At 37.9% G+C, this 23,219-nt stretch overlaps 1 protein-coding gene across 2 annotated transcripts in view; it reads left to right on the plus strand.

Moving 5' to 3' along the window:
- LOC124171045 (cell cycle checkpoint protein RAD17) overlaps window positions 1-23,219 on the plus strand; it is a 61,960-nt gene that overhangs the window by 33,241 nt on the left and 5,500 nt on the right. Inside the window, exons 10-12 of one of the 2 annotated variants that reach the window (XM_046550193.1) lie at window positions 2,555-2,664; window positions 2,824-2,869; window positions 20,918-21,001. In XM_046550193.1, coding sequence (XP_046406149.1) covers window positions 2,555-2,664; window positions 2,824-2,869; window positions 20,918-21,001 — 240 coding nt within the window. The remainder of the gene's footprint in view (window positions 1-2,554; window positions 2,665-2,823; window positions 2,870-20,917; window positions 21,002-23,219) is intronic. The other variant, XM_046550194.1, reaches the window with a different exon arrangement.

The following is a 23,219-nucleotide window of genomic DNA, read 5'->3' on the forward strand; positions in this document are numbered from 1 at the left end:
CGGTCAGCGTCGCACATCTTCACTTCTAGTTATTGGCAAAAAATGGTAAAGTCTTCTAAGAGAATATATGAACAGGAAAAAATTAAAAGAAATTGGAATATTAGTTCATTTTTTATGGTAATTTGTCTGTCTGTTAAAAAAGGTAAACTATGTGTGTAGCATGTCTTCACTTCATTGCATACCGTAGAGTGCAGGTCTAAGGGTGGAGCCCATGTGGCTGTTGAATTTAACACCTGTTAGAATAACTTCTTCTAATACTATGCTGAATACTATGCCGATCGCAGGGAATTGTAAGGAATGCTTGAAATTACAACTGCACACGTCAGATTTCTCTCTACGAACTGAACTTTAATGCACTGACGCCACCGCATGGAGGCGCCACAAACACCACTTACAGATACATCCAAAAAGGGGAGAGCACATGTAGATAAACAAAAAGAGTTGCCGAATACAAAAAACATACATTGAATGTGGTGAAATCTTAACAGTGGCTTCATGTCGCTGGCAACTAGAGAGTGCTCAACCAAGCATTTTATCACAGGAAGTGGTGAATAGTTGGTTGAAAGTCAAAGTATCATAACGCTCACCTATTACTTCTTTAATACTAAAATGTCTTCTCTTAAGAAGGGAACAACATCAAAATTTCACTTCATGTACTCAAGGCCAAATTTTTCTCTCATAAGAATATTTTTTTGCATTAACTTACCTAACTAGGTAATTGGAAAACTATTGTATTCTGTTTGACTTTTATCACATGTGTGTTCAATATGCTAGCAATCAATGTGGCCTTATTACATGAGTATGATGTCATGGCACTGTGGAACCTGTCAAGTGCTGGCCTTTTGGATACAGGTCGATATTATCCCTCTTAGTACACTGCGTTACTTAGATTATGTTGCCTTATGGGCGAAAATAGAATGCAATTGGTCAACACTCACTGTACTTTTATCTAATTATGTATATGCGTAAAATACAATAGCCTGTATTATAAAAAGATTTAATTTGAAATTCTGTGTAGCTTAATCTTTATTTATAGAGTTTTTCATAGTTTTCATATGGTAGTTGTACTGAATAAAAATGCTCTCTTCTTTGCTTATTTTTGTGACCTGTTGTATGTGGTGAACCATTTAAAATTTGAGTAAGTTTGAAGAAGGGGAAGAAGTCGTACTGTGAAGTTAGAGACATCATTGGAGGAATTTTTAAGCTTGATGGAATTTAAGTGAATTTATGGGGACGTTAAAGCTTGGTTCTACTTGGAAAGTTGTCAGTTATGGCAACTTTGTTGGATCATGCCAATTTTTTTCTTTTAATCCATTTTAATGCGATATTTAACATACATGATGCAAAAATTGGTTTTTCTCTGAAGAACTTAGTATCCACCTCCTTCATTTAGATGAAGAAAGGCTGCTTCTTAAATCTAAGCTTCTATACCATTTCTATGAATTACATTAATATTTTGCTAGTGACATCTGAATTTGGAGGTATTTCCACCATTATCCACCAGATTTATGTACAAAGTTGTACATGGCCAACTCTGAGGTTATATCATATAACAATTGCACCATATTTGCATGAATCTAAGACAAACATGGTTCTAAGACAACCCCCCTTTTTTTGGAACTCCACTTGGGAAAAAATTTGATGTCACAAAATAATTACTGTACATCTCTGAATGTACAGTAATTATTTTTTGAATGTGTGTGCCATTAGTGTGCCCCCTGTTTTTCCCAAAATCTCGAAAAAATGTGTAAAAGGGTGTCCTATATCAAGGCCTCCCTCCATATAGTTAGTTTTAAAGAAGGCGATGTCTATATTGGAGCGAAAGTACTTGAGTGAATAATTAAGCAACCTAAATATCACTGTCAAGGTATGAATTACAGCATGATGGGCGTAATTATTTGCTGTTCTGTCATTTTCAATTTATGCATAAATATTGTTTTGTTAAGCTCTGCTGTGAAATTACCTGATGTACCTATGGGTAGCGCTGTAATGTGACCTCGCAGAGTCATAAGTGCTCCAGAGCAGAGCATGCCTTTTGGCATCCCCTGACCTCTCTCATGACGTTTAGTGATGCCAATTGCCATTAGTGTGCTCTCTATGTTGGACCACGAGCTGTAGGGGAGGTAATTAAGTTTAAGCTGCAGGGAATATGTTAAAATGACATTTATGGTTTTAAAATATTTTTAATAGTGCATTGTGAAATTATCGTCCATTAGTATTTAATTATGAAAACTATCATTGAAATTAATGCCAGTATCTAATATAGTAATGTTTATACATGGAGTAAGAGTTTGGGAATGTGTGTGATGAATATTTTATATGAAATGCTATTTATGTGAATGTGTCAAATTCATATGCCTGTGGCTTAGTACAAGGTGAGCTGTACCCTCTCCTATCCAAACCAACCTTCGGGTTGAATCACTGAGTGATTGAGTGAGGTATTTATGTCCTTTCCAATTCTGGATGATGAAATCTCTGTATCACAAGATTTGGTCTCTGCTTACCTCTTAGAAATCTGCATGATAAATAGAGGCGTTTGTATTTACTCTTACAGATGGAGGAAATGTCACGATTTATTTCCCTCTTCTTCTCTTCCACCCCAGACATTGTTGACTGAAGTATGTCCATTTTTAGTCGACATGGACATGGAAGCTCTTTCAAGTGGCAAGTGTTGTCTTCACATTTATGAGTTGTTGCTGAACTTATGGTTTCAATTATGCTTCTACTTAAATTTGCTTCATTAATTCAAGAAAAACATTTTCACAGCCTATTTCCATGGCGTGGAATAGACTTTAATAACTTACGGGTTTTCTCTCTCTTTAGATCAAAGGAAATTCATCCATGAGGTTTCTCAATTAATGAATGTGAGGTAAGATAAATTTTTTAGGCATCTTATACGTAACATGGTGAAATGTGGGTTGCTTGAAAGGTTCTGGTTTCCATTTTGTACTGCAATTTTATGCATTCTGGCCAATTTATAAAAGTTTTGGTCTTGGGCGGGAATGTCAATGTTGTTAATTGCAACTTAAGATGAAAAATGTGGTTGCATGTGTTAGTGTGTGTTGTTGTCCCTGGTACTCAATGGTCTATGAAAAGTTTGTGCTTACTAATAATTTGTGATTGTGCTACTTAAGTTCACTGTATTAGATTAATTTACTATCTCAAACAGAATATATTGTGGTTTCTACTAGTGGCCGGACTGTGTAGGATTTTTCTAGCATTAATAAATTTATCATCCTTAATGTTCTTCCTTTAATGATTAGTCTTTTTAATGTTTGGAAGGAAGTGCATGTTGTCTTTTGAAATCATTTGAAATGTTTGGGCAAAGTTATGCTCTAAATGCAACCACCTTTTACATCAATATCTAGTGCCAAATTATGGATTTTATTTATTTATGATGTAAAATTGAAGCATTTCAAAGGTCATCCCATTTTCATGGAGGTATTTTCTTAACTTAGAAAAAGATAATTTGAGAGAGATATTTTGCCAAACGGACAGATATGGGAATTCGTTTTTCCCCCGAACCATAAAGGATTGTAATAAATGCTAGTTGTAATTTCTGTAGAGCACTTCCTTTTTATTTGTTAACGGCTGGTGCCCTAACATTCCCTACCACATGCATCTTAGGTGGCTTGCGGGGTATTATATAGATGTAGATGAACTTTTAATTAAGCTCTAAAGCTTTGCTGCTATATTTTACGATGGTCATGGAATGTTTCTTGGTGGAAGGGGATATTAGAAGTGCCCCTTCACAAGCAGAATTGTTTCTTCATATGAGACCATCACAAGGAAAACACTAATGCACTCTTTAATCAAATATGCAGAACTTTGATTCAGGTGTTAATTCTCAGATTCTATTCAATTTAATGTCTTGCAAAGCATTGTAGTAAATGTACAATTTTATTGAATTACACATCTCAACATAGAACAAGGTCTCTTATTGAGCTGTGTTCTGGCATTATTAGCGTTAGTTTTCTGATGATAAATTTCACCAAAATACAGTAAAACTTTGATTTTACGCAGTTGGAGGGACCGAAATATGGGCACTGTGTAAAATCAAAGTGTGTAAAATCAAGAGTTGGTGTTGAGGAGTAGTATAGTTTTCAGGATAACACTTGCTCATTATTTTTAGAAGGCTTAGTCATACGCTTTAGTATAGTTCTGATTTAAGCCAGAACCGCAACCAGAAAAAGTCTCATATGTGAGGTTTTATGGTAAAAGGGCATGGAATCCTTTTCAATCGCGTCAGATATATGTTTCCCGGATTCAATTACTCATTTGGAGGCAAGAAAATGAAGCCTAATAATCTTATTTACTCACAAGCAACACCACAGAGGGCATGTTACCTTAAGAGAAACAACGTTGCATTCCTGAACAATTTTTCCCATGGTTGAATTGCTAGCATTTCTGGCACTAAGATTACTTCTGTTACCCAGGAGAAATTTCGGAATGGTGATACTAAATGCTAGCAAAGAGGCTGATTTTCGAAAATATTCTCATTGAAAGCAGTTTTCAGGAAATCTGTTTAACCACCGGCAGACAAACAGAGATTGGAGGTTGAAGAAATGAGGTATCTGATGATAGTCATCCAAATTAACCCCATTAACAGGGAGCAAAATTTTGCTAATACAGTAGATTCCGTTTAATGGGTCCACCGGTTACTTGGGGCAGCCGCTTAATTGGAGCAGATCTTGAAGAACAGAACCCAATAGAGGAATATCCCAGAGTATACTCCGCTTAATTGGGACAGCTTGCCGCTTTATTGGGCCATGAGTCGGCGACATAGACTCTATACTCGTGACGAAATTAATTTTTTTTGTTTTCAGAATACAATTTTCTTTAAATTTCCTCCTTTGATTTACTCGTATTTTTCACAAATGTTCCTATTCTTGCCCTATTTTGAAAGCTCTTGTTGTTATACTATCCGCAAGAGCATAAGACTTTTCTTTTTTAGGGCTTAGTAAAAGACACTCATTCAGCGTCGCCTGAGCCTGTGAAAAATATTTTTAACAAAAATATTATAATTCTTTAAAATGATAATAAATTAGCTAAACTCGCTGATTTATTAATCAAATTAATATTTTAATAAACTTATGTTGCATTATAAACATTCTTTAGTCTACTTTCTATCATTTCAACGTTTGTTTATGCCCATATACAAGAGAGTTCGCCTAATTGGGGCAGCCGCCTAATTGGGGCAAAAATCACAAGTCCCGATTTGTCCCAATTAACCGGAATCTACTGTACCTACATCACTAAGGCTTTACACCCTGTGAGCCTGGGTTCAAGTCCTGGCAGTAGCAGAAACTTATCAGAAATGGCCCTATCCCTATTTGAGGGTAATGTGGAGGGCACTTACAGTGCACCACTCTGTCCAGCAGATGGGACATTAAGTCCTGGTCCCTTTGGAGCCTATCATTACAACCTGGCTAATGCCAACATACAGGGTTCCTATCCCCCAGCCCTTACTTTATGGCGCTAAAGGCCCCAGCTGTCGGTTACCTCCTTCCAAATTATAGCATACCATAGATAATACCACTCAGGACCCGGGATATTCGGAAATTTAAAATTTTCTGGTGTTTGGATCACATTTTTTAAGTGAGCCATTTAAATAACCGCGCAACTTCCGTCATGCCGCCAGTGACGAATAAAAAAATTATTAATAGTACGGAAAAATTTTCCCTCTTTATAAATTTTACGCATTAAAAAAGCATTTTCCGAAGAAATTTTAGCATTAGTAGATTGAATCTACCGGGTATAGCTTCTCTGTCGGCATTCTTCCGCGAATTCAGCGCCGGGACCGTCGACTTACAAGCCGTGTGACTCATCTTCACGTAAGATTTTGCTTCCCCATATCTGATAACAACACCGGACACTTTTTGTATTTCGATTTAATGGTGCTAAGCCATTCCTGAGTTTAAAGGGACTGCCATATCACTCACGTCTTGAATTTGACTTTAATGATTACATGACGATTGACGACGCGAGTTATTCTCCGAGGGCATTAACTCAGTTAAAAATAAACGCTTTCCACCTAGCGGAGTTAAGCTAATAGCTATAAAGTTCCGATCATGTTTCATTAAAACCCACTGGCAATGAGATACAAGTTGAGTCAGTTCTGAAAAGTGCGCCGCGCAAGCAACTTTCCCTCGCCTCCATTCGTCCCGCAGATGTGGGGTTAGCCCGCGGAATGAGACAACGCATGCTGCTTTTACCATCGTGTCGAATCACCATTGACTATCTATGTCCATACTAGAAGTACGACTCTCTTTTTTGGATCACCTTGGAAGCCAAAATTTTGGCACGGGAGGATTTTTAACGACTCATTTCGCCGTTATATTTCGCTGGGGCGACGGAAAACAGCGTTGGCAAAATTCTACAAAACCTTCTGTTAGGGATAGATATTCAGTAGCTCATAATTTCGGATTAACGACCATCTACTGTAATTACAATAAATATGTTATAAACAGTGTCGATCAATAAGCCGAATAATAAACGAAAGGTGATAATATTAATAACTCCGGCGATCATCTGTCTTAATCAAAAGTAGTTACGCATAGGTACACGTCGATTGCCGTATGTTTTAGGTTTCGATATCCTTCTACGTCAAATTTGAACTAAGAGCGATATTCGAGTTCGTAAAGGAGCCTGAAATATTACTGAGAGGGCGCACGGGGAAGCAATTATTAGATTCGCGATGTTTTTAGTTTCACGCTCAACAGCGCTACGTCATTTCAACCGTTCCTGTATTCATTTTTGCAACTCATTGAGACGAATAAATAACCTAACTTCATATTGCCCCAGTCGGAATTTTAAAACAAGTCGAAAGACAACTGCGTAAAATCAAGATTAGCGGCCTCTTAGGGGCTGGGGTTATGCTGCGCAAAATCGAAAAACTGCGTAAAATCAAGAAAAGATGTAAAATCGAAGTTTCACCATAGCAACTCCCTATGCTTTCCGGCCGGACTTGAGTGTCGCTGCGTAAAAACGAGACTTGATGTAAAATCGAAGTGCGTAAAATCGAAGTTTTACTGTACTTCCAATCCTTGAAAAATATAATTTTTTTGCTGCATAATCATTTGAAATGATCTGAATGTTTTATTCCTTGCTTTTACTTATTCGCATGCTATCTTGCTTGCATTTGCACTTATATGGTCTTCTTTAAAATTAACGTAATGGAATAGCTTGCACAACAGTGTTCTGCTCTTTGGAACTGTGGGTGATTTCATCTATTTTAATTGAAATCTTTGATAAATAGGTGGCCAGCGCTTGGGATATTCTTCTTCACATATTTAACTAATCTGAACAATTTTGTTGCTGAAAAATTACAATGCGTTAGCCAGAGGTTTGGTTTAGAAAAGTTATGGAATGGAAAATTTGAAACCTTACTTGTATCATGGGACAAATTCTCCGTGACCTAGGAGGAGGGATGCATATTCTTTGGTTTCTAGTCTTCCGTTCCTACATAGAAATAATAATTATAAATTTCTTACCCTTGTAATTTTATCTTGCAATGGCATAAGTAATTATCTGGGTATTGTTGCATGAACTGCCAAGACCTGCATCATGTTTTGCCTAGGAAAAGTATCCCTTAGTCGGCTTTATCTCACTAACAAATTATGTTGTAAGTATATGTAAAAGTATCACATCAACTAATTATGTTGCAAACATTATCTTTATTTGTCGTTTGAGCTTGAGGGAGTGGAATTGCAGTTGGAAATCATGTTGGAGCGCCCTCATTAAGAGGAGGTCCCTATTTCATACCCTCGAGAAAGATGATACCCGAGATTCTCACAATCCAAAAGGAAACCACATACTACACTTTGCATGGCTGATTCTGGATGGGGTTCATATGAATAAGAAGTGCATTATTGGGGTGTTCATTTGTAGCAGGTGCACCTATTATTGTATGCAGGGGCAGACTTGCTAGGTGTGGTTTGGCCCTGCCGAGCCCCAAAGACAAAGATTAGATCTCTTGGGCTACATTGCCAATGGGGAACCAGTCAGTCCCTTAAAGTATCTCGCAATCATTGTATGTGAGATTATGAAAAGTAAAACTTTGTAATTCCACATACATTGTTTTAAAAGACTTCAAATAATTTATGTTGAATTACAAAGTTTTTCTTTTTCATTATGTTAAGTTGATTCCATGAAATCATGCGCAAAACATCAAATTTTGATGGAGGTTTCAAACCCAGACCTCCCCCTCTGATCGCTAAGGCTATGATTCATTGCATCAATTCAACTGCAAAGTATGTATCATTATTCACTTATGATAACTTCCTCCTTGTTAGTTTTTAGTTTGGTAGTTTTAACTTCGTATTTTTTATAAGTTTCATGACCGGAATTCTGAATAGATTCCGGAAGACCTTGAACCCAGGCATGTTGGCAGCGTCTTTATGAGTGTATGTTCTTTTGGGAAATTTTCCCAGAACAACACTGTCTCAAAATTTATTCTGGTCGATATTCGCCTTCCTTGATTATATCACCCAGAGCATCCAAAAATTACTCAGCCGCCTCCGAATCCGCACTTGTGGCTTCACTGTGAATGCTCCTGTTGTGTAGGCTGAATCGCCGTTGAAAGTGATGTAACCAACCTTTACTTGCGCTAAATGTTTTGGTACCCTTTTCTTTTGCCATGCTTTCAGTGTGGCAAAGATGCCAAGTGCCTTGCTCTTTTTGATATGGAAACTAATTGGGATTTTCTTGCTTATTTGGTTGTCAATCCATATTGCCAGAAGTTACTCCATTTCATGGGTCAGGCCCTTGAACTGCCTGTTGATAACAGCCTTATATCCCACAGTAATTTTTGCTGTCTCATTCACTTTCTCTTTATCTTTAAGTATGGTGGAATGAGAAACCCTCATGCTACTAGCAATTGCCGATATTTACTTTGATTCCACCATTGTATTTCTGTATGATCTTCATCTTTTTCTCTATCTCAAGGGTTTTTCTGTTCTTCTTAGTGGAAGATCTTGTAGGAGTTGTACTCCTCCTTTTGTCAGCCATGTTGATGGGATAAGTTTTTTTGCAAAATTTTAAAAGAACTAACTAAGTTCTTGTGTGTATGCTCGGCGTGAGAAAGAGCAATCTCGTTGCCGGGATGAACTGTGATGGAGACTGCACTGCCAGCTCTCTATTGTACACAGAATTCCACTGTGCTGTCACTGCTCCAGCGCAGAATTCAAAAATATCATTCGGACATTCGACATATCTTTGAAATTTGGTCATAGATCAAAATTCATGGTTATTTGTGAAAGTTCATTGTAAATTCGAGTTGTCCTTAAACGGGTCGTCGTTAAGTGAGGACTTAATGTATTCTGTTTTTAATATCTCAATAGCAGCCTTAAACATCTTAGGGATAAATGTATCATGAAATTCACGGATGAGCGGTTTTAACCCTTTTGCTGCGGTCCACCTTCCAGAAACCTTCCTGTCACATGCGGCATAAGTGGTATGCGCATGGCATGGTGGATGTAAAGGTACGTTCACAGCAGCGAAAGGGTTAAAAAGTACCCAATTGAGATGTTATCGCTTTTCTCCTCGAGGAGTGTGTGGTTAAGCATTTTTTGTTTCAGTTGTAGTTATGAACAGTTAAGTTAAAAAAATAAGCATTGGTTATGGTTACATTTTGTTTTATTAATTTTTTCGTCTTGACTATTCAATGTACACTTTCTATAGTTTTTTCCTTTTTTATCTTCTTTAAATTCAAATATTACTTTGATTACTTACGACGTGCATTAAATGAGAATATTTTCAGGAAAGTAACATTGTGATTGATTGAAGGAATAAAAGAGAAATGCTGTTTTCAGATTTGCAAAGTTATTAAAAATTGAACAATGCTTAATGTGTGATGCTTGTTTAATGCATCTACTAGAGCCTGAAGCCCTCTTGCTGACTGGCTAATCAACGCCTGATAATCTGCGAACCTAACTGATTTGAACATCATTCCTCCCACGTTTACTTCAGCTTGCAACTCATCCCACGCTTCCCTTACCGTCTCCTCAGCATACACATTAAAAAGAAGTGGTGATAGGGGACAACCTTGCCCAACACCTCAGCCAATGCTTGCCATCCACTACTGGCCACAATTGCCATCCGCTACTGGCCAATGCTTGCGATTCTCCCTCCGCTACCCACACTTGTGCATTCTGGGCCATATACAGATTATGAATCAGTCGCCTATCCCTCCAATCAACACCTATTTTCATGAGAATATCTATTAACTTCACCCAGTTCACTCTATCAAATGCTTTTTCAAAATCCACGAAACAGGCATGCACGTCGTGGTCATATTCTCGGCTCCTCTCAACCAGGCACCTCATTATCGCTATTGCATCATGAGTTGACTTCCCTTTTCTAAAACCAAACTGATTCGCCCAAATACTCGTTTGCCCTTGCCTCTATTTGTCTGTTCTATATCCTCAGCACCACTTTCACCGTGTGCTATATTAGGCTAATATAGTTTATATTAGATATTAGGTTAGTATAGGCTTATACTCCTATGATCTACCCATTCCACAGATTTCTTCTTTTTTGGTGGCAGAATTAGAAGCGTCCTCATGAAATCATCCACCAAACATCCTTCCTCATAGATCCTGTGTATTAGTTCAAAAAATCTCAATATCTCCATAGATTCTTCAGAAGCTCACATGGGATATTGTCCATGCCCACTGCTTTCCTAACCTTAATTATCCCCAAGTATTCTCTCGATTTCTACATCTAAGATCGCCAGCCCAAGATTATCCTCCTCCACTGCACTTTCCTCCTCTAAAGTCAATCTCTCTGGCCTGTTCCTTCTGTCATACAGATCCTCCACGTATTCTTTCCATCTACTCTGTACCTCTTCTCACTCTTTTAGCATCCTTCCAACTTTAGCCTTAATTTTAGATATGTCTTGCCCTCTTTTGCTGCCCAACAGTGACGAACTTTGGCGTAAAATTTGTCTACCTCTCCTTCCTTCTGAAACTTTTCCATTTCCTCAGACTGTCTTTTCCACTGAGCCTTTCTTGCCCTCTTAGTTTCATGCTGTAATCGATTATTTATTTGCCTATACAATCTTTTGCCTTGCTCTGTGCCCATGTTCTTCTGCTTTCTCCTCTCCTCCATTTCTTTTATTATTTCCTCCATTATCCATGGCTTCTTTATCCTTCTACTGCCAACGTAGCCAATTGACTTCTCAGCTGCTTTGATTATTCCAGTTTTATTATTATCCCATCTTTCCTTTACAGTCTGTCTACTTTCAATCTGCTGGATACTATTTTCAACAAGTTCCTGGTATTCTCTCCTCATAGTCCCCTTCAGAGCTTCTACATTCCATTTCCTTGCCTTCCTATCTTTCATAAGTCTGTCTTACATTGCATTTCATAAGTACTTGGCTGTGGTCTGAATCCGCCTCCCCTGCAGAGAAGCTGCATGAGTTTTTCACTCTATTCTTAAACCTCTGTATTACCGTGATGTAATCCATCTGATATCTCCCCTTATCGTCAGCACTTTTCCATGTGTACCTTTTCCCTTTATGATGATTTAACCAAGTTTTTGTGATAACTCGTTCCTCGAGCAAAATTATGCTGCTTTCTCTCCCCTGTCATTCTGAATTCCTAATCCAAATTCTCCCACTTCGTTTCCATCCCTCCCTTCCCTGGCGGAAGCGTTCCAGTCCCCCATCACTACCAGATTCTTTTTACCTGGGGTTTCTCTAATTATTTCCTCAAGCTGTTCATACCCCTCATCAACTTCTTCTTCCCTATGATTGATACTGGGCATGTAAACTGGAACCACCACAAGGTTTTTGGGCTGTGCCTCAATCTCTGTCTCAAGAATTCTTTCGCTTACCTGGTCTATGCCTACCACACACTTACCCATCTTCCTGTTTAATACTGAAGTTACCCCTCGTCGACTTTCCTCCCCACCACTATATCTAACCCTGTACTCATCATTCCAGTAGTCCCCACTGTCCTTCCACCCCTCTTCGGATAGACCCAAGATATCTATCCTCCCGTTCTGCTTTTCCCTTTTTATATTTTTTAGTTTACCCACCCTTATCATTGTCCTCACATTCCTTTTGCCTACGCTCATCGATGCCTCCTTCCTCTACATCCTCTTGGTTTTCTTATCCTCATCCTTAGATGCTGCTGCTGTTGATGCTGCAAAAGATGATGATACGTCTCGGCAAGGATTTCACATAATTAGGACCTCGAGGACCTTGCCGACCTTGCCACCACCTACGACTCCCACCCTTTAGGGCTGGGTCCTGCGATGCCATCCGAGGCTCTTTCAATCAAATTCCATGTTTTCAGGGAAGAGATAGTTGGTAGGGTTTCCCACTTCCATTCCCACTGTAACTTTTACATGACCCCGTCACGTGGACTACCTTTTCTCTGGCTCCTATCCTTTGACCTGTCTGGCATGGGTAGCCCTCCCTGGAATAATATAGAATTAATCCCACCAGTGCAGCTCTTGGAGTCATAGGAACACACAAGCCTTTCCACCCTGTCAAGGTTGTGGCCCAAGGGGAAGGAATTCTTATTATTAATAAAAATAATCAGTAACGAAATAAGTAATATTTATAGCATCATAAAAAATGCAATTGAATGCACGTGAGCCCTCCTCAGTAGTTTGAAAGAAAAAAGTTGGGAAGTACAGACACTATCGGAGATTCAAGATTAAGGAAAATTGGATGAACAAACTATGAATAAATGAACAAAAACCCAATTATAAATCTGAAAAGCAAAATGCACTTCCAGCGCATTGTTATTGAAATTGCTAACTGTTTCCACAACATCCTTTCAGGAACCTTGGGTAAAAATTTAAGTAAGTACATATTAAGGCAGTTAAAATTTTTATTAATCGCATGTCTCTAGTTTTTTCACTTTTACACAGATTTCCATCTTTTAATTTTTGTAATTGGTTCATGTTTGCTGTTTGATTAAATGCTTGTTTGTGCGTTGTCTTTTGTCTATGGTGTATATTCTAGTGTTATTAGTTCATAAAATGCATTTTGAGTGTATATGATGTGAATGTTGTCTTCGTAAGAATGTCATCATGTTTAATTTCATTTAATTTAGTTTAGTTTAGTTTAATTTCATTTAGTTTAGTTTAATTTAATTTAGTTTCATCTCGTGTTTTATTTTGGGCTTGGGATGTTCAGTGGCCTTGTACATGCACATAATTTAGTTTCATCTCGTGTTTTATTTTGGGCTTGGGATGTTCAGTGGCCTTGTACATGCACATACCTATGCACATATGATAATGATGAATATTTTATGCTTTGTTTTGGATTTCTGAATGCTGGTCTGGTTATGACAGCTTATTTTACATAACTAACTGATGCCCTGCTGTAAAATTCTGTTTCAGGGAACGAAACTAGCCATACAATGGTCTTATTTCATACAATTTTCCATTTTTCATCATGCTTTACCATTTGCATTCATTTACTTACCAACTATGCTATTGTTTGCCAACTTATTTCACCTCACCATTATTATCCAATGCCTTTATTCCTTCATTATTGCCCTGATACAATTACTATTGCTTGGTAACAGTCTATGAATAAGTTCCCAAAAAATAATGATAATTAATGAAAGAGGCATGCATTTAACTCGAGGAAAAAAACTTATTCACCTGCTTAGCTTAATCACCTCCATACCCTAAATGCATTTTTCCAATCTGCAATTTCATCCATTCAAATTTTTCAAGCATATCTGTTGTGATGTCTGTCAGCTTCTGTTATTGTTTCTCTATCGCCTCTCCTTGTTTTTTCTCTACTGTTCCCATGTCATGTCATGTGTTATCTTTCTTACCTTTCTTCACTTAATGTACTCTTCTTTGGATCTTCACTGGGTGAGTGAATTTAATGTTTCTCGTGTTTTGGGTGGCAACTACCCATCCTCAAGGTAAATGTCCGGAGTCTAGACCGTCCGCTGGTTTTATACAGATGCCGGTGAAGAGGGATTGGTCGAGCCCTAATTATTGGACTAGAGGACCATTGATGACTGAACCTTACAGTTGGACTGTTTAACTGAGCTGCTGACCGTTGGCTTCACTCTGTCCATTTGTTTTATTTTCAGGATTCTATTTTGTAATACTGCTACTGATTGTGTAGCCTGAATCTCAGTTTAAGTTCTTCCTCTCCATTCTCATTTATATCGCTTCCTTCTCTGAGGGATCCCAAAAATTTCCTGTGGGCCCGAGAATATGTACTCATATCGTCCAATCCAATGTTTGAGACTGTGGCTATGTTCAGCCAATACTGATTTCTCCAGCTGTCCATGTTGAATATGCCTTCTCCTTTTGCAGTCTTTCTAACTTGTATATGTGTACTGCGGTCTACATTGTCCTTGTAGAAGCTTGTGAAGTAAGATTTCACTTTTTCCTGGCAAATTCATCTTTTGAGTCTCATTTCATCTCATGAGAGTGAAAGGCCCAGACAGTCTCATGACTCTGGGGGTCTGTAAAATACTCTGTAAATATGACGAGGTCTATGTGGGAGAGAGAGATCAAACTCAACTTAGGGAACGCTGAAGGCATTTTTGATTTGGACAACCAAAGAAATCAGAGATGATTGAACATAGCCTCTGTCTGGACCATCAGATTAATTGGGATTATACGAGTGTTCACTGGCCTACAGGAAATTTAGCGCTTGGCTTAAATAAGGATTATTAATACATTATCAAACGAAGGAAACTTTCTGACCTTAGGCGGTTTTAATAGGTGATTATTAAGACATGTTTCCCTTAGCTCTGTGCCTCATGCATGCATTGGTAATCTCAGACGATGTAAAAACTCGTATCTACTCGTATAGAAACTAGGTCCCTGTGACGTCACGTGGAGTGGCATGGTATCAGCGCCAATCTGGGCATTTTCAAATGTGGTTAAAATTGACCATTGACATTCGTCTAAACTGGGATTTCTAAAACCACATAATTTGCATATTATGAATTCATTAATGGTGGGTAACGTATCGCAATCAATACCTTTCGTTTTCTTTGATGAAGGAAACTACCCTATTTGAGCTTGTCTAATCCCCCACCACCAGCATCCGTATCAAGCCAGTGGACAGTCTAGACTCCTGACATTTACCCTGAGGATGGGTGGTGAGTTACCACCTGAAACATCAGCAACATTAAATGCACTTGCCGAGTGTCTAGCCCAAGAAGAGTTCATCACTGCAATTCACTAAGAAAGCATGCAATCTAATCTACTCTAATTGCCAAAGTCATAAAGAGATCATGGAGGGAGGAGCTCAATGAGGAGTTAACTGTACTCGTAAACCTTTTCAACATTTTCATCAATTTTGGAAGTTCACCTATGTCCAGAATGAAGTTTGTTATCGTATGAAATTTCACATTTTTTGAAATAAGAAAACCGTGGATGAACTTGAGTGTGTCCCATGTCACTATCCTTGTAAACTTTTTAATGCCAAAACATTTCCTGCAGCATTTTTACAAGCAGGAAGCATAGTAGCATGCTGTTAAATTGAGCCCACGTTTGCAAAATTAAAATCTTGACAGAATTTACCCCAAGGAGCAATCAAAATATTTTGTGTAATGAATTTTTGTGACCAGTCACAACCACCCCAGATGGCAACAATTGCACTGAACTTTGATTGAGTTTTACTTGACTTGCCTAGTGGGAAAAATACATCTCTGCCAGGAATGGTGCTATTCTGACTAACACTAGAATGCCGGAGGGTGTTATTTTGACACCCAGTATATTTTATCTTTTCTTTGTTCAGTTCAGGTGTCTCGTTTGTGCCGTACTGGCTTGCTGGCATGTCACGATCAGTCCAGTGGCGGCTCGTGAGTCAAATGCTAGGGGGGGCGCACTCCACCGGGGGGTCATAATTTTTTAATATTTCGTGTATTTTATTAAGTTTTTACGGCTATCTAGGAATTAAATTCTGTGATGCCATACGTTCCGTTTTTTTCAACAAAAATACCTAGTTTTCCTAATAAAGCTTGATTAATAAATACTAAATACAGTAGACTCTCGGTCATATGGATCGGCTTAGTCCGGACTCTCGATGATACTGATCAATGATCTTGAAGACTAAAAATATATTTGCTGCGATATTTTGCAAATACAAACGAAAATACGTAACTTTAGGTTTTAGCGCCTACATTCTTCGTGCGGATATGCCCGCAATACACTTATGGTGTTCGTTTTTCAATCATAATGCGTTATTTGTCAAATCTATTCAACATTTGCAATGATTTAGGTAGCAATGACACTTGTAACACCTGAGGAGGGAGGAGAGTGTCACTGACTTCCACTAGGCAACAAACACTACTAGAATGCGCGCGCTTTGCTATTGCAGATGTAAACTTTGATGGCGGTGTTCGCGTTGCTTCTTGAATAAAGTATGATTTAAAATCAACAATTAAACATTTCTCACACATTTTAAACAAAATATGAAATACTCACAGGCCTTTCGTTATATTGCAAAAGTCCATCCTTCTTTCATTCTGTCCAGCAAAGTGATCAATTACACGTTCGTTGAAATCAGCTCTGGACAACAATTTCTTTCTGATTAAACACATGGCAAGGGCACTAGTCTATAAATAAACAAGGGACGACACAAAATAGGCCGACGAAAAATACGAACAAAAAGAACAAGGTGCCTGGACACAGAATTGGGACAATTTTTCCCTATATTTCCCTTAAAAAAACGAGCACTGTTGATTAATTCAAAATTGTCTTCTTGAATGTACACACAGCACTAAGAAACTTCTTAATCGGCAATTAAGCACAGTTAACCCCTCAAAAATGATGTCTGAACTCATTTCACTCCGTTCTTTCCGAGAGTCTTGCCGTTACTATAAGGAAGACTCAAGGGAGTTAGAAGTCGTGGTCCACTAATGCTGATTCAGCTGAGGGACGAATTTAAGGTCAGCAAAGGCATTCAAGCAAACAAAGGACGTCACGGACCATCTCCTTGAGTCTAAGATTCATATGTGGTAAACACACGAGACGCCAACGGGTCGCATTTGGAATAACCGTGTCTTCGAAATCATTGCCATGATATAATAGAAAATAAGTTCTAGATCGTAAAAGAAGACGACTCGACTGAGCCACAGATGGGAGCTGTAAGGATTTCCGCATTGATATGAACTCTTCGAGGCCACATAAATCAGACCCAAGTGGGCATTTTCCGTCAGACAGCTACCGCTCTGCCGCTGAGGAATTAGGTGAACATGAACTAATACAACAAGGACGGCTAGAAAAATGATGAACCTACACACAAAAGGTGCATTGTACGCGGCACTTCATGACATTAATTGAATGACTCTATTTAAAGTCGCGCTTAACGATTTAAATTATATTTAATCCTTCACCCTTTCACGCACGCAACTATTTCTTAAATTATAAATCAGTGGGGAATGTTAGCTGATTTTTCCTAATACTGCAGGTCTTTTGATAAATTTATCTGAAAAATAGGTACCGCATTTCTAATCATCGGGAAGATATGAATACATTGTTAAGGCCTAAATATTATAATATTAGTTTCCCCAAGGTTCTTGAAATTCGTAATCATAACAGAACTGTGTCAAATACTAGAGAATAGTTTTCCTTCGTCAATACGGCCTTTAACTGGTTGGATTTTATGTGTTCCGGAATTCAAACACAGTGGGAAAATGGGAAAATTTATTTTCTGTAGCAATACCTACCAGTAATTAAAAATTAAAATCGTATAACTACACCCAGTACAGTGACCATTCTGATTCCGTACGTCCCTTTTCTGTGGCAGCACCAAGTAGACGCCAGATTATACGCCCGCCGGCCTGCGCAGCGATGTCAACTCACTCGTCGCTCTGCGCATTTTCGGACGACGTCCCAAGACTTCCATAGGACACAACGTTAGACGCGTCATAGCACCAGCGGCCCCCACCACTACCACTCTCCATATAACTGCATGGGGATGGATTTGGACGTTCTGGCCAGCGCCCCACGGCTACAAATACGAACTTCTCGCGCTATTTCTTTTCGTGTTTTTCCAACACTTTCGATGTATGGGACTGAAAAAACGCTTTGATTAATCAGATGTATAATTATAAATTAATGGATATTTATTTTTTTTACTTTTTCAAATATTTGGGAGGGGCGGCGTCCGAGAGTCCTTATGGGCAAACCGCCACTGGATCAGTCGAGATGTGCTACTCCACTTGCGTAGGCAGCTTGGTCTTCATAATGGCACTGCATAGACGTGTTATGCCGGAGCAAATTATTGCAATACTGAATGATATTCCTGTCGTGTCGGAGAAAGGGTCTGGGCCATACACAACCATTGACGAATAGCTGTTTCCAAACATAGCTACATATATGCCCATTCACGTAGTCCATGACACCAAAGCCTGATAAATATGGGCAAAATTTCTGGCTTGCATAATATAATAATAATACTGGTTGCACCTTGGCAAGGACAACTCTAGTCAACCTGGTGATTGCATTATAGATCATGCTGTATTGAAACTTATGCGGCCCTCCCTACTTGACCAAGGGCAGAAATATTACTACTGGCCAATTTCACATCACTTAGTTTGGTTTGCTCGAAAAAAAAGGGTACAAGCCTTTTGGGTACCATAAATAAGGGAAAGAAGGAAATCTCTGCTGAAATAAATGTTTCTGGGGAAGTCTAATTCTCATGAATTGCATATAAAAGGTGACGTAATACTTACTTTTTATCAGGGCAAACCAACAAAATCTATTCATGTTCTAAGCGCTCTTCACCCTCATGTTGTCATTAATGACAACTCTAAGAAATTGCCCAAAACTGTGAAGTGTCATAATGAGACAAAGTTTGGAGTGAATATACCTATTATATTGATTAGATGGGACAGAAGTATTTGGTCAGAACTGGATCCAGGCCTGTTTGTTCTTTCCAGAATATTCTTGACTTGGCTGCTATAAATGCTTGAATAATGCCTAAGTAAATGTCTTCACTGCAGATATCCCAAACATGTCTTTGCAAAAGTTAGCAGGAGAGCAAGTATCATTTGTCAACCTTCTAAAGAGTGTGAAGAAGTGCGAGTTCCAGAACAGACTTGGAACTGTCAAGTAAAGATAAAATTCAATAAAAACAACTGCTGGTTTTGTAAGCTGTGTAAAAAGTCAGTATATGGCTTATGTACAGCCAAAACAGTGCAGAGGTGCCAGAAATGTGAAGAACCTGCAATTTAGATAACCTGCAAGCTTTTTGTAAGTTTCTACGAAAAAGTATTCGATTTCTTTTTGTGTTTTTACAAAGTTTTTCCATTGTCTTTCATACAATTTTGTAGTTAAATAGCCGTAATTGAGTGTATTGTTTTCAAATTTTCATCTTTTAAAGCAAACTTTGACATTTTAAGACGAAAACAAGTTGCAAAAAAATGATAGTCCAAGAGAGTAGGTAGATTTTTTTGCATAAAATTTTTTACGTCAATGGTAATGTCTTTAAAAACAATTATTTTTTTCAAAACATTAAGGAAGTAAAAACAAATATTGCAATGAAGTTGATGAATTAACACTAGCGACCATGTAAAAAAATTGTCTGCAACGTAATACAGCTATAAAAACATGGGTGTCAAAATGACATCCTCCTGGTGTTCTTGGGACATGCAAATTGCCTGGCATTCTAGTGTTGATTTTGGGTGCTCTCATATGAGCATGGTGAAGAAAGACTACAAATGGCTCCAAATTCACTACAATCCTTTAGCTGCCACCTGACTATGATTCTCTTTCATTGTAGGTAAATAGGGTGGTTTCCTATTATTTTTTTATTGCCTAAATCGAAAGATTATTACTCCTGGAGTACATATTTCACGCTTTTAGATTTTTAAATGACGATATCTATTTTTCGCGATTAAATGAAAAGTGAAAATTTTCTAGCGCGCGAAAACGCGACGCGTAAGTATGAATGTCGGGAAATCTCTCCGTGTGGCGTATTTCTGTTTCCCGCTGCCGCCTTGTGAGGTGACCTTGAGGCGAGTTGAGCGCTGATACGACGCAGGCTGCTAGCGGGTAGCTGAGTACCCTGCTGGCTGGTAGCGCTTGGCTTAAATAAGGATTATTAATACCTTATCCAATGACGAAAACTTTCCGACCTTTGCCAGTTTTAATAAGTGATTATTAAGACATGTTTCCCTGAGCTCTGCGCCTCATGCATGCATTGGTAACCTCAGACGACGTATAACTCCTATCTTCTCGTATAGAAACTAGGTCCCTGTGACGTCACGTGGAGTGGCATCGCATGGGCGCCAATCTGGCCCTTTTCAAATGAGGATAAAAATGGACCATTGCCATTCGTCTAAACCGGTATTTCGAAAACGAAATAATTTGTATATGATGTAAACACTAAATCGCAATCAATGCCTTTCGTTTTCCTTGATGAAGGAAACTACCCTATTGTCGGTCTTATAACTTCATGTCTGTCTGATAACACGTTATTTACTTATGAGCCTTGTAAAGAGTTGTTCTCCTGTGTTTTGCATGCTCTTTTTGCGCTTTAACCCTTTTTGGCTTACCATTGTTCTAACCCCAAGGTGGCTGGCTTTAATTAACCTTGGTGGAATATCCACCATCTAGGGTGTGAGTGTGTGCAAGCATAAGCAGGTGAATTTTTCCATAAAAGCAACTAATTGTTTGTTGAGTTCAAAGATGTTTATAGCAAAAGATATGCCAAAGATGCACTTAAGGTGAAACCCTCATTTTATTGGGAAGTGCAGGCTAGTTTCCTTCTTTTAGTTAAGTGTTCATGTACATGAATATGATAATATCCATATCGTTGCTTATTTAACATGCTGAAAAATTATCATGCATAAATTTGAAGGTTTTTAGCATGGTTGGAGTATTGAAGACTTGTGGGAAAACATTGAGTCAAATTACTCCCCACTACATTGTATGAAGCTTTTCACGATTGTGTTTCAAATACGTCTTGCAGGAGGACTACCTTGGACTATATGTTTGTTGAAGATGAACCCAATGAAATATTCCAGGAAATCTTCATCGTTGACGTACCAACTGAGTAAGTCTGCAGAAAGTGTATGATTGATGATGCAAACTTAATCACATTTATGCATTTTTAGCTGTTGAAATTGTGTTCTAAATTTAGGCAAAGCATGGTATTATTTCAACCTTCAGCTGCCTCACTTAAGTTCCAAGTGATCACTCTTCACTGGCAGATGTAAAGCTAATCTTTTAAGTTAATGTGTAAAAACAAATCCTAAGTTGTTCTAAAGATTTCTCTTTTTTCTCCCACTCTTCTTAACATGCCCAAGAGTTTTTCTCACTCGATCGGTCCATTTGATCTTCATCATTCTCCTGTTGCTCCTCATGTCCATACCTCCACTCTTGCCTTCTCTGCTGCTTTAGTTATCTCGCTGCTGTAGAGGAAATTCTCCTAATCTAGGTTTCAATAATTAGTTTTCATCTTTCTATGTTTACATTTCGTACTGTAAGTAGATCCTTTTTATCGTAAAATGCCCTTATCACCTGTGATATTCTTCTGATGATTACTATGTGGTTTAGTGGCATTGCCACACATTCATATGGGTTATTTTCAGGGCTGGGCAGTATTTCAAATACATTGGTAATTTGTATTTGGTATTTCAAATACACGCCCTAGTTTCCTTTTCTAATATAAAAATGCATTTGTAAAATACTAATGAAGTAGTTGCGATCACATTTCTGTTGCATCATGCTTTAAAGATTACGTCGTTTTTATTAGAATTATTTTCTTCACGTTTGTAACAATCTATAACGTGCCATGGCAGGCTATATTTTTTTAGATCTCCTATTTTCTATTCTTCTTTATTTTGTCTTTTAAAAAGTATGTACTGTATAAGCACGTGTAAGACCTGCAACCAAAAATGGGGGTGCTTCTCATACACAAACTTCTTATCTTCCCCCCTCCTCTTCACCGGTTGTAAGTCCAAGGGGAACTGAGTGACTTTGGTTTTCAACGTTGAGTCAGTCATCTGAAACCCTACGTAAAAAACAACAAACTTCAAAATTTCATTCTTCGCTAAAGCAAATGGGGAATAGCGTTGATTCAGCAACCCAGTCTTCAAGAAATAATGGGTCAGCAAGCCATTTCCTTTTTTTTACTTTCTTAGTTCCTTTTCTTTGCCATAAAGGGTTAAAATGTTTTCGAAGAAAGGAGTGGGGGGTTATCAGCCCATCCAGGGGCAATAGGTCATGACAATCTATGGTCTTCCTTCTTGGGCTTCAGGGATCTTATTGGCCAGAAAGAAAGAAGGCCCTTGCTCAACGCTTGGAGTGTTTGTTGTCCTTTGTAGTGTGGTCGTGGTACAGCGGCATTGCCAAATTCGTTCAATGCAGTCCTTTTTTTAGGTTCTTGGGAAAGTTTTCAGCTCTTAGTGATAGGATTTTTCTGTCAAGGAGTTTACCATACCATATAATTGTTTTCATTTCAGTTGATAAATTGGTCATGAGGTTTCATTTATGCATGTTTCCTAGTTACAAAGTTTATTTTGATTTATTAAATTTTAATAAATTTTTGTTACCACTTTTTTCTAACGACATTCTAGCTTTTTTGTCATTTAGCATATGTATTTCTTTAAAAAATTCTTTTGGTCAACTATTTTCATAGTGTAAAATTTCAATCTCTTCAAAAATCATAGGAATACATGTTCATTGTGGAATTGTCTACTTATTCTCATGGGTGACCCTTATTCTTAACAAATAATATATTTGTGTAATTCTGTTTTTTTAATATTAGGCCTTTGTAATGATTATCATAGTCATTGCAATATATTGATTATATCACATTTAAAAACATTTTTAGTGGTTTCAGACTTGTGTTTTGAGTGTATAAGTTTATGTTGAGTTTTTTAGTTTTTATGAGCTATTTTTCTCTATCCTTTTTTTGAAACTCCAGTTATTTATTCTAATAACCCTGTTTTATAAATGATTCTGTTATAGCGATTTGTTCCTATGCGTGATAAATTATTTTATTTACAGAAGTATGGGAATGTGAATAGGACTTTGTTATTTGAGTATATAATAGAATTAATTACATAATTGTTTTGCATAGTGGCTTTTCTGGAAAATATATCACTTAATGTAATTTCTATTGGCCAGTTTACGATTGTGAGAATTCTTATAAAATATTTATGGATCTTAGGAAAAGTCCAAGCCTTAAAAATATTATGGAGAAATAGTGTAAAGGCTGCTCTATAAATTATACTGTGTACACTATCATACTGCTAACACAACAACAA

Source organism: Ischnura elegans, chromosome X (genome assembly GCF_921293095.1).
Source record: "Ischnura elegans chromosome X, ioIscEleg1.1, whole genome shotgun sequence".
Classification (NCBI taxonomy): domain Eukaryota; kingdom Metazoa; phylum Arthropoda; class Insecta; order Odonata; family Coenagrionidae; genus Ischnura; species Ischnura elegans.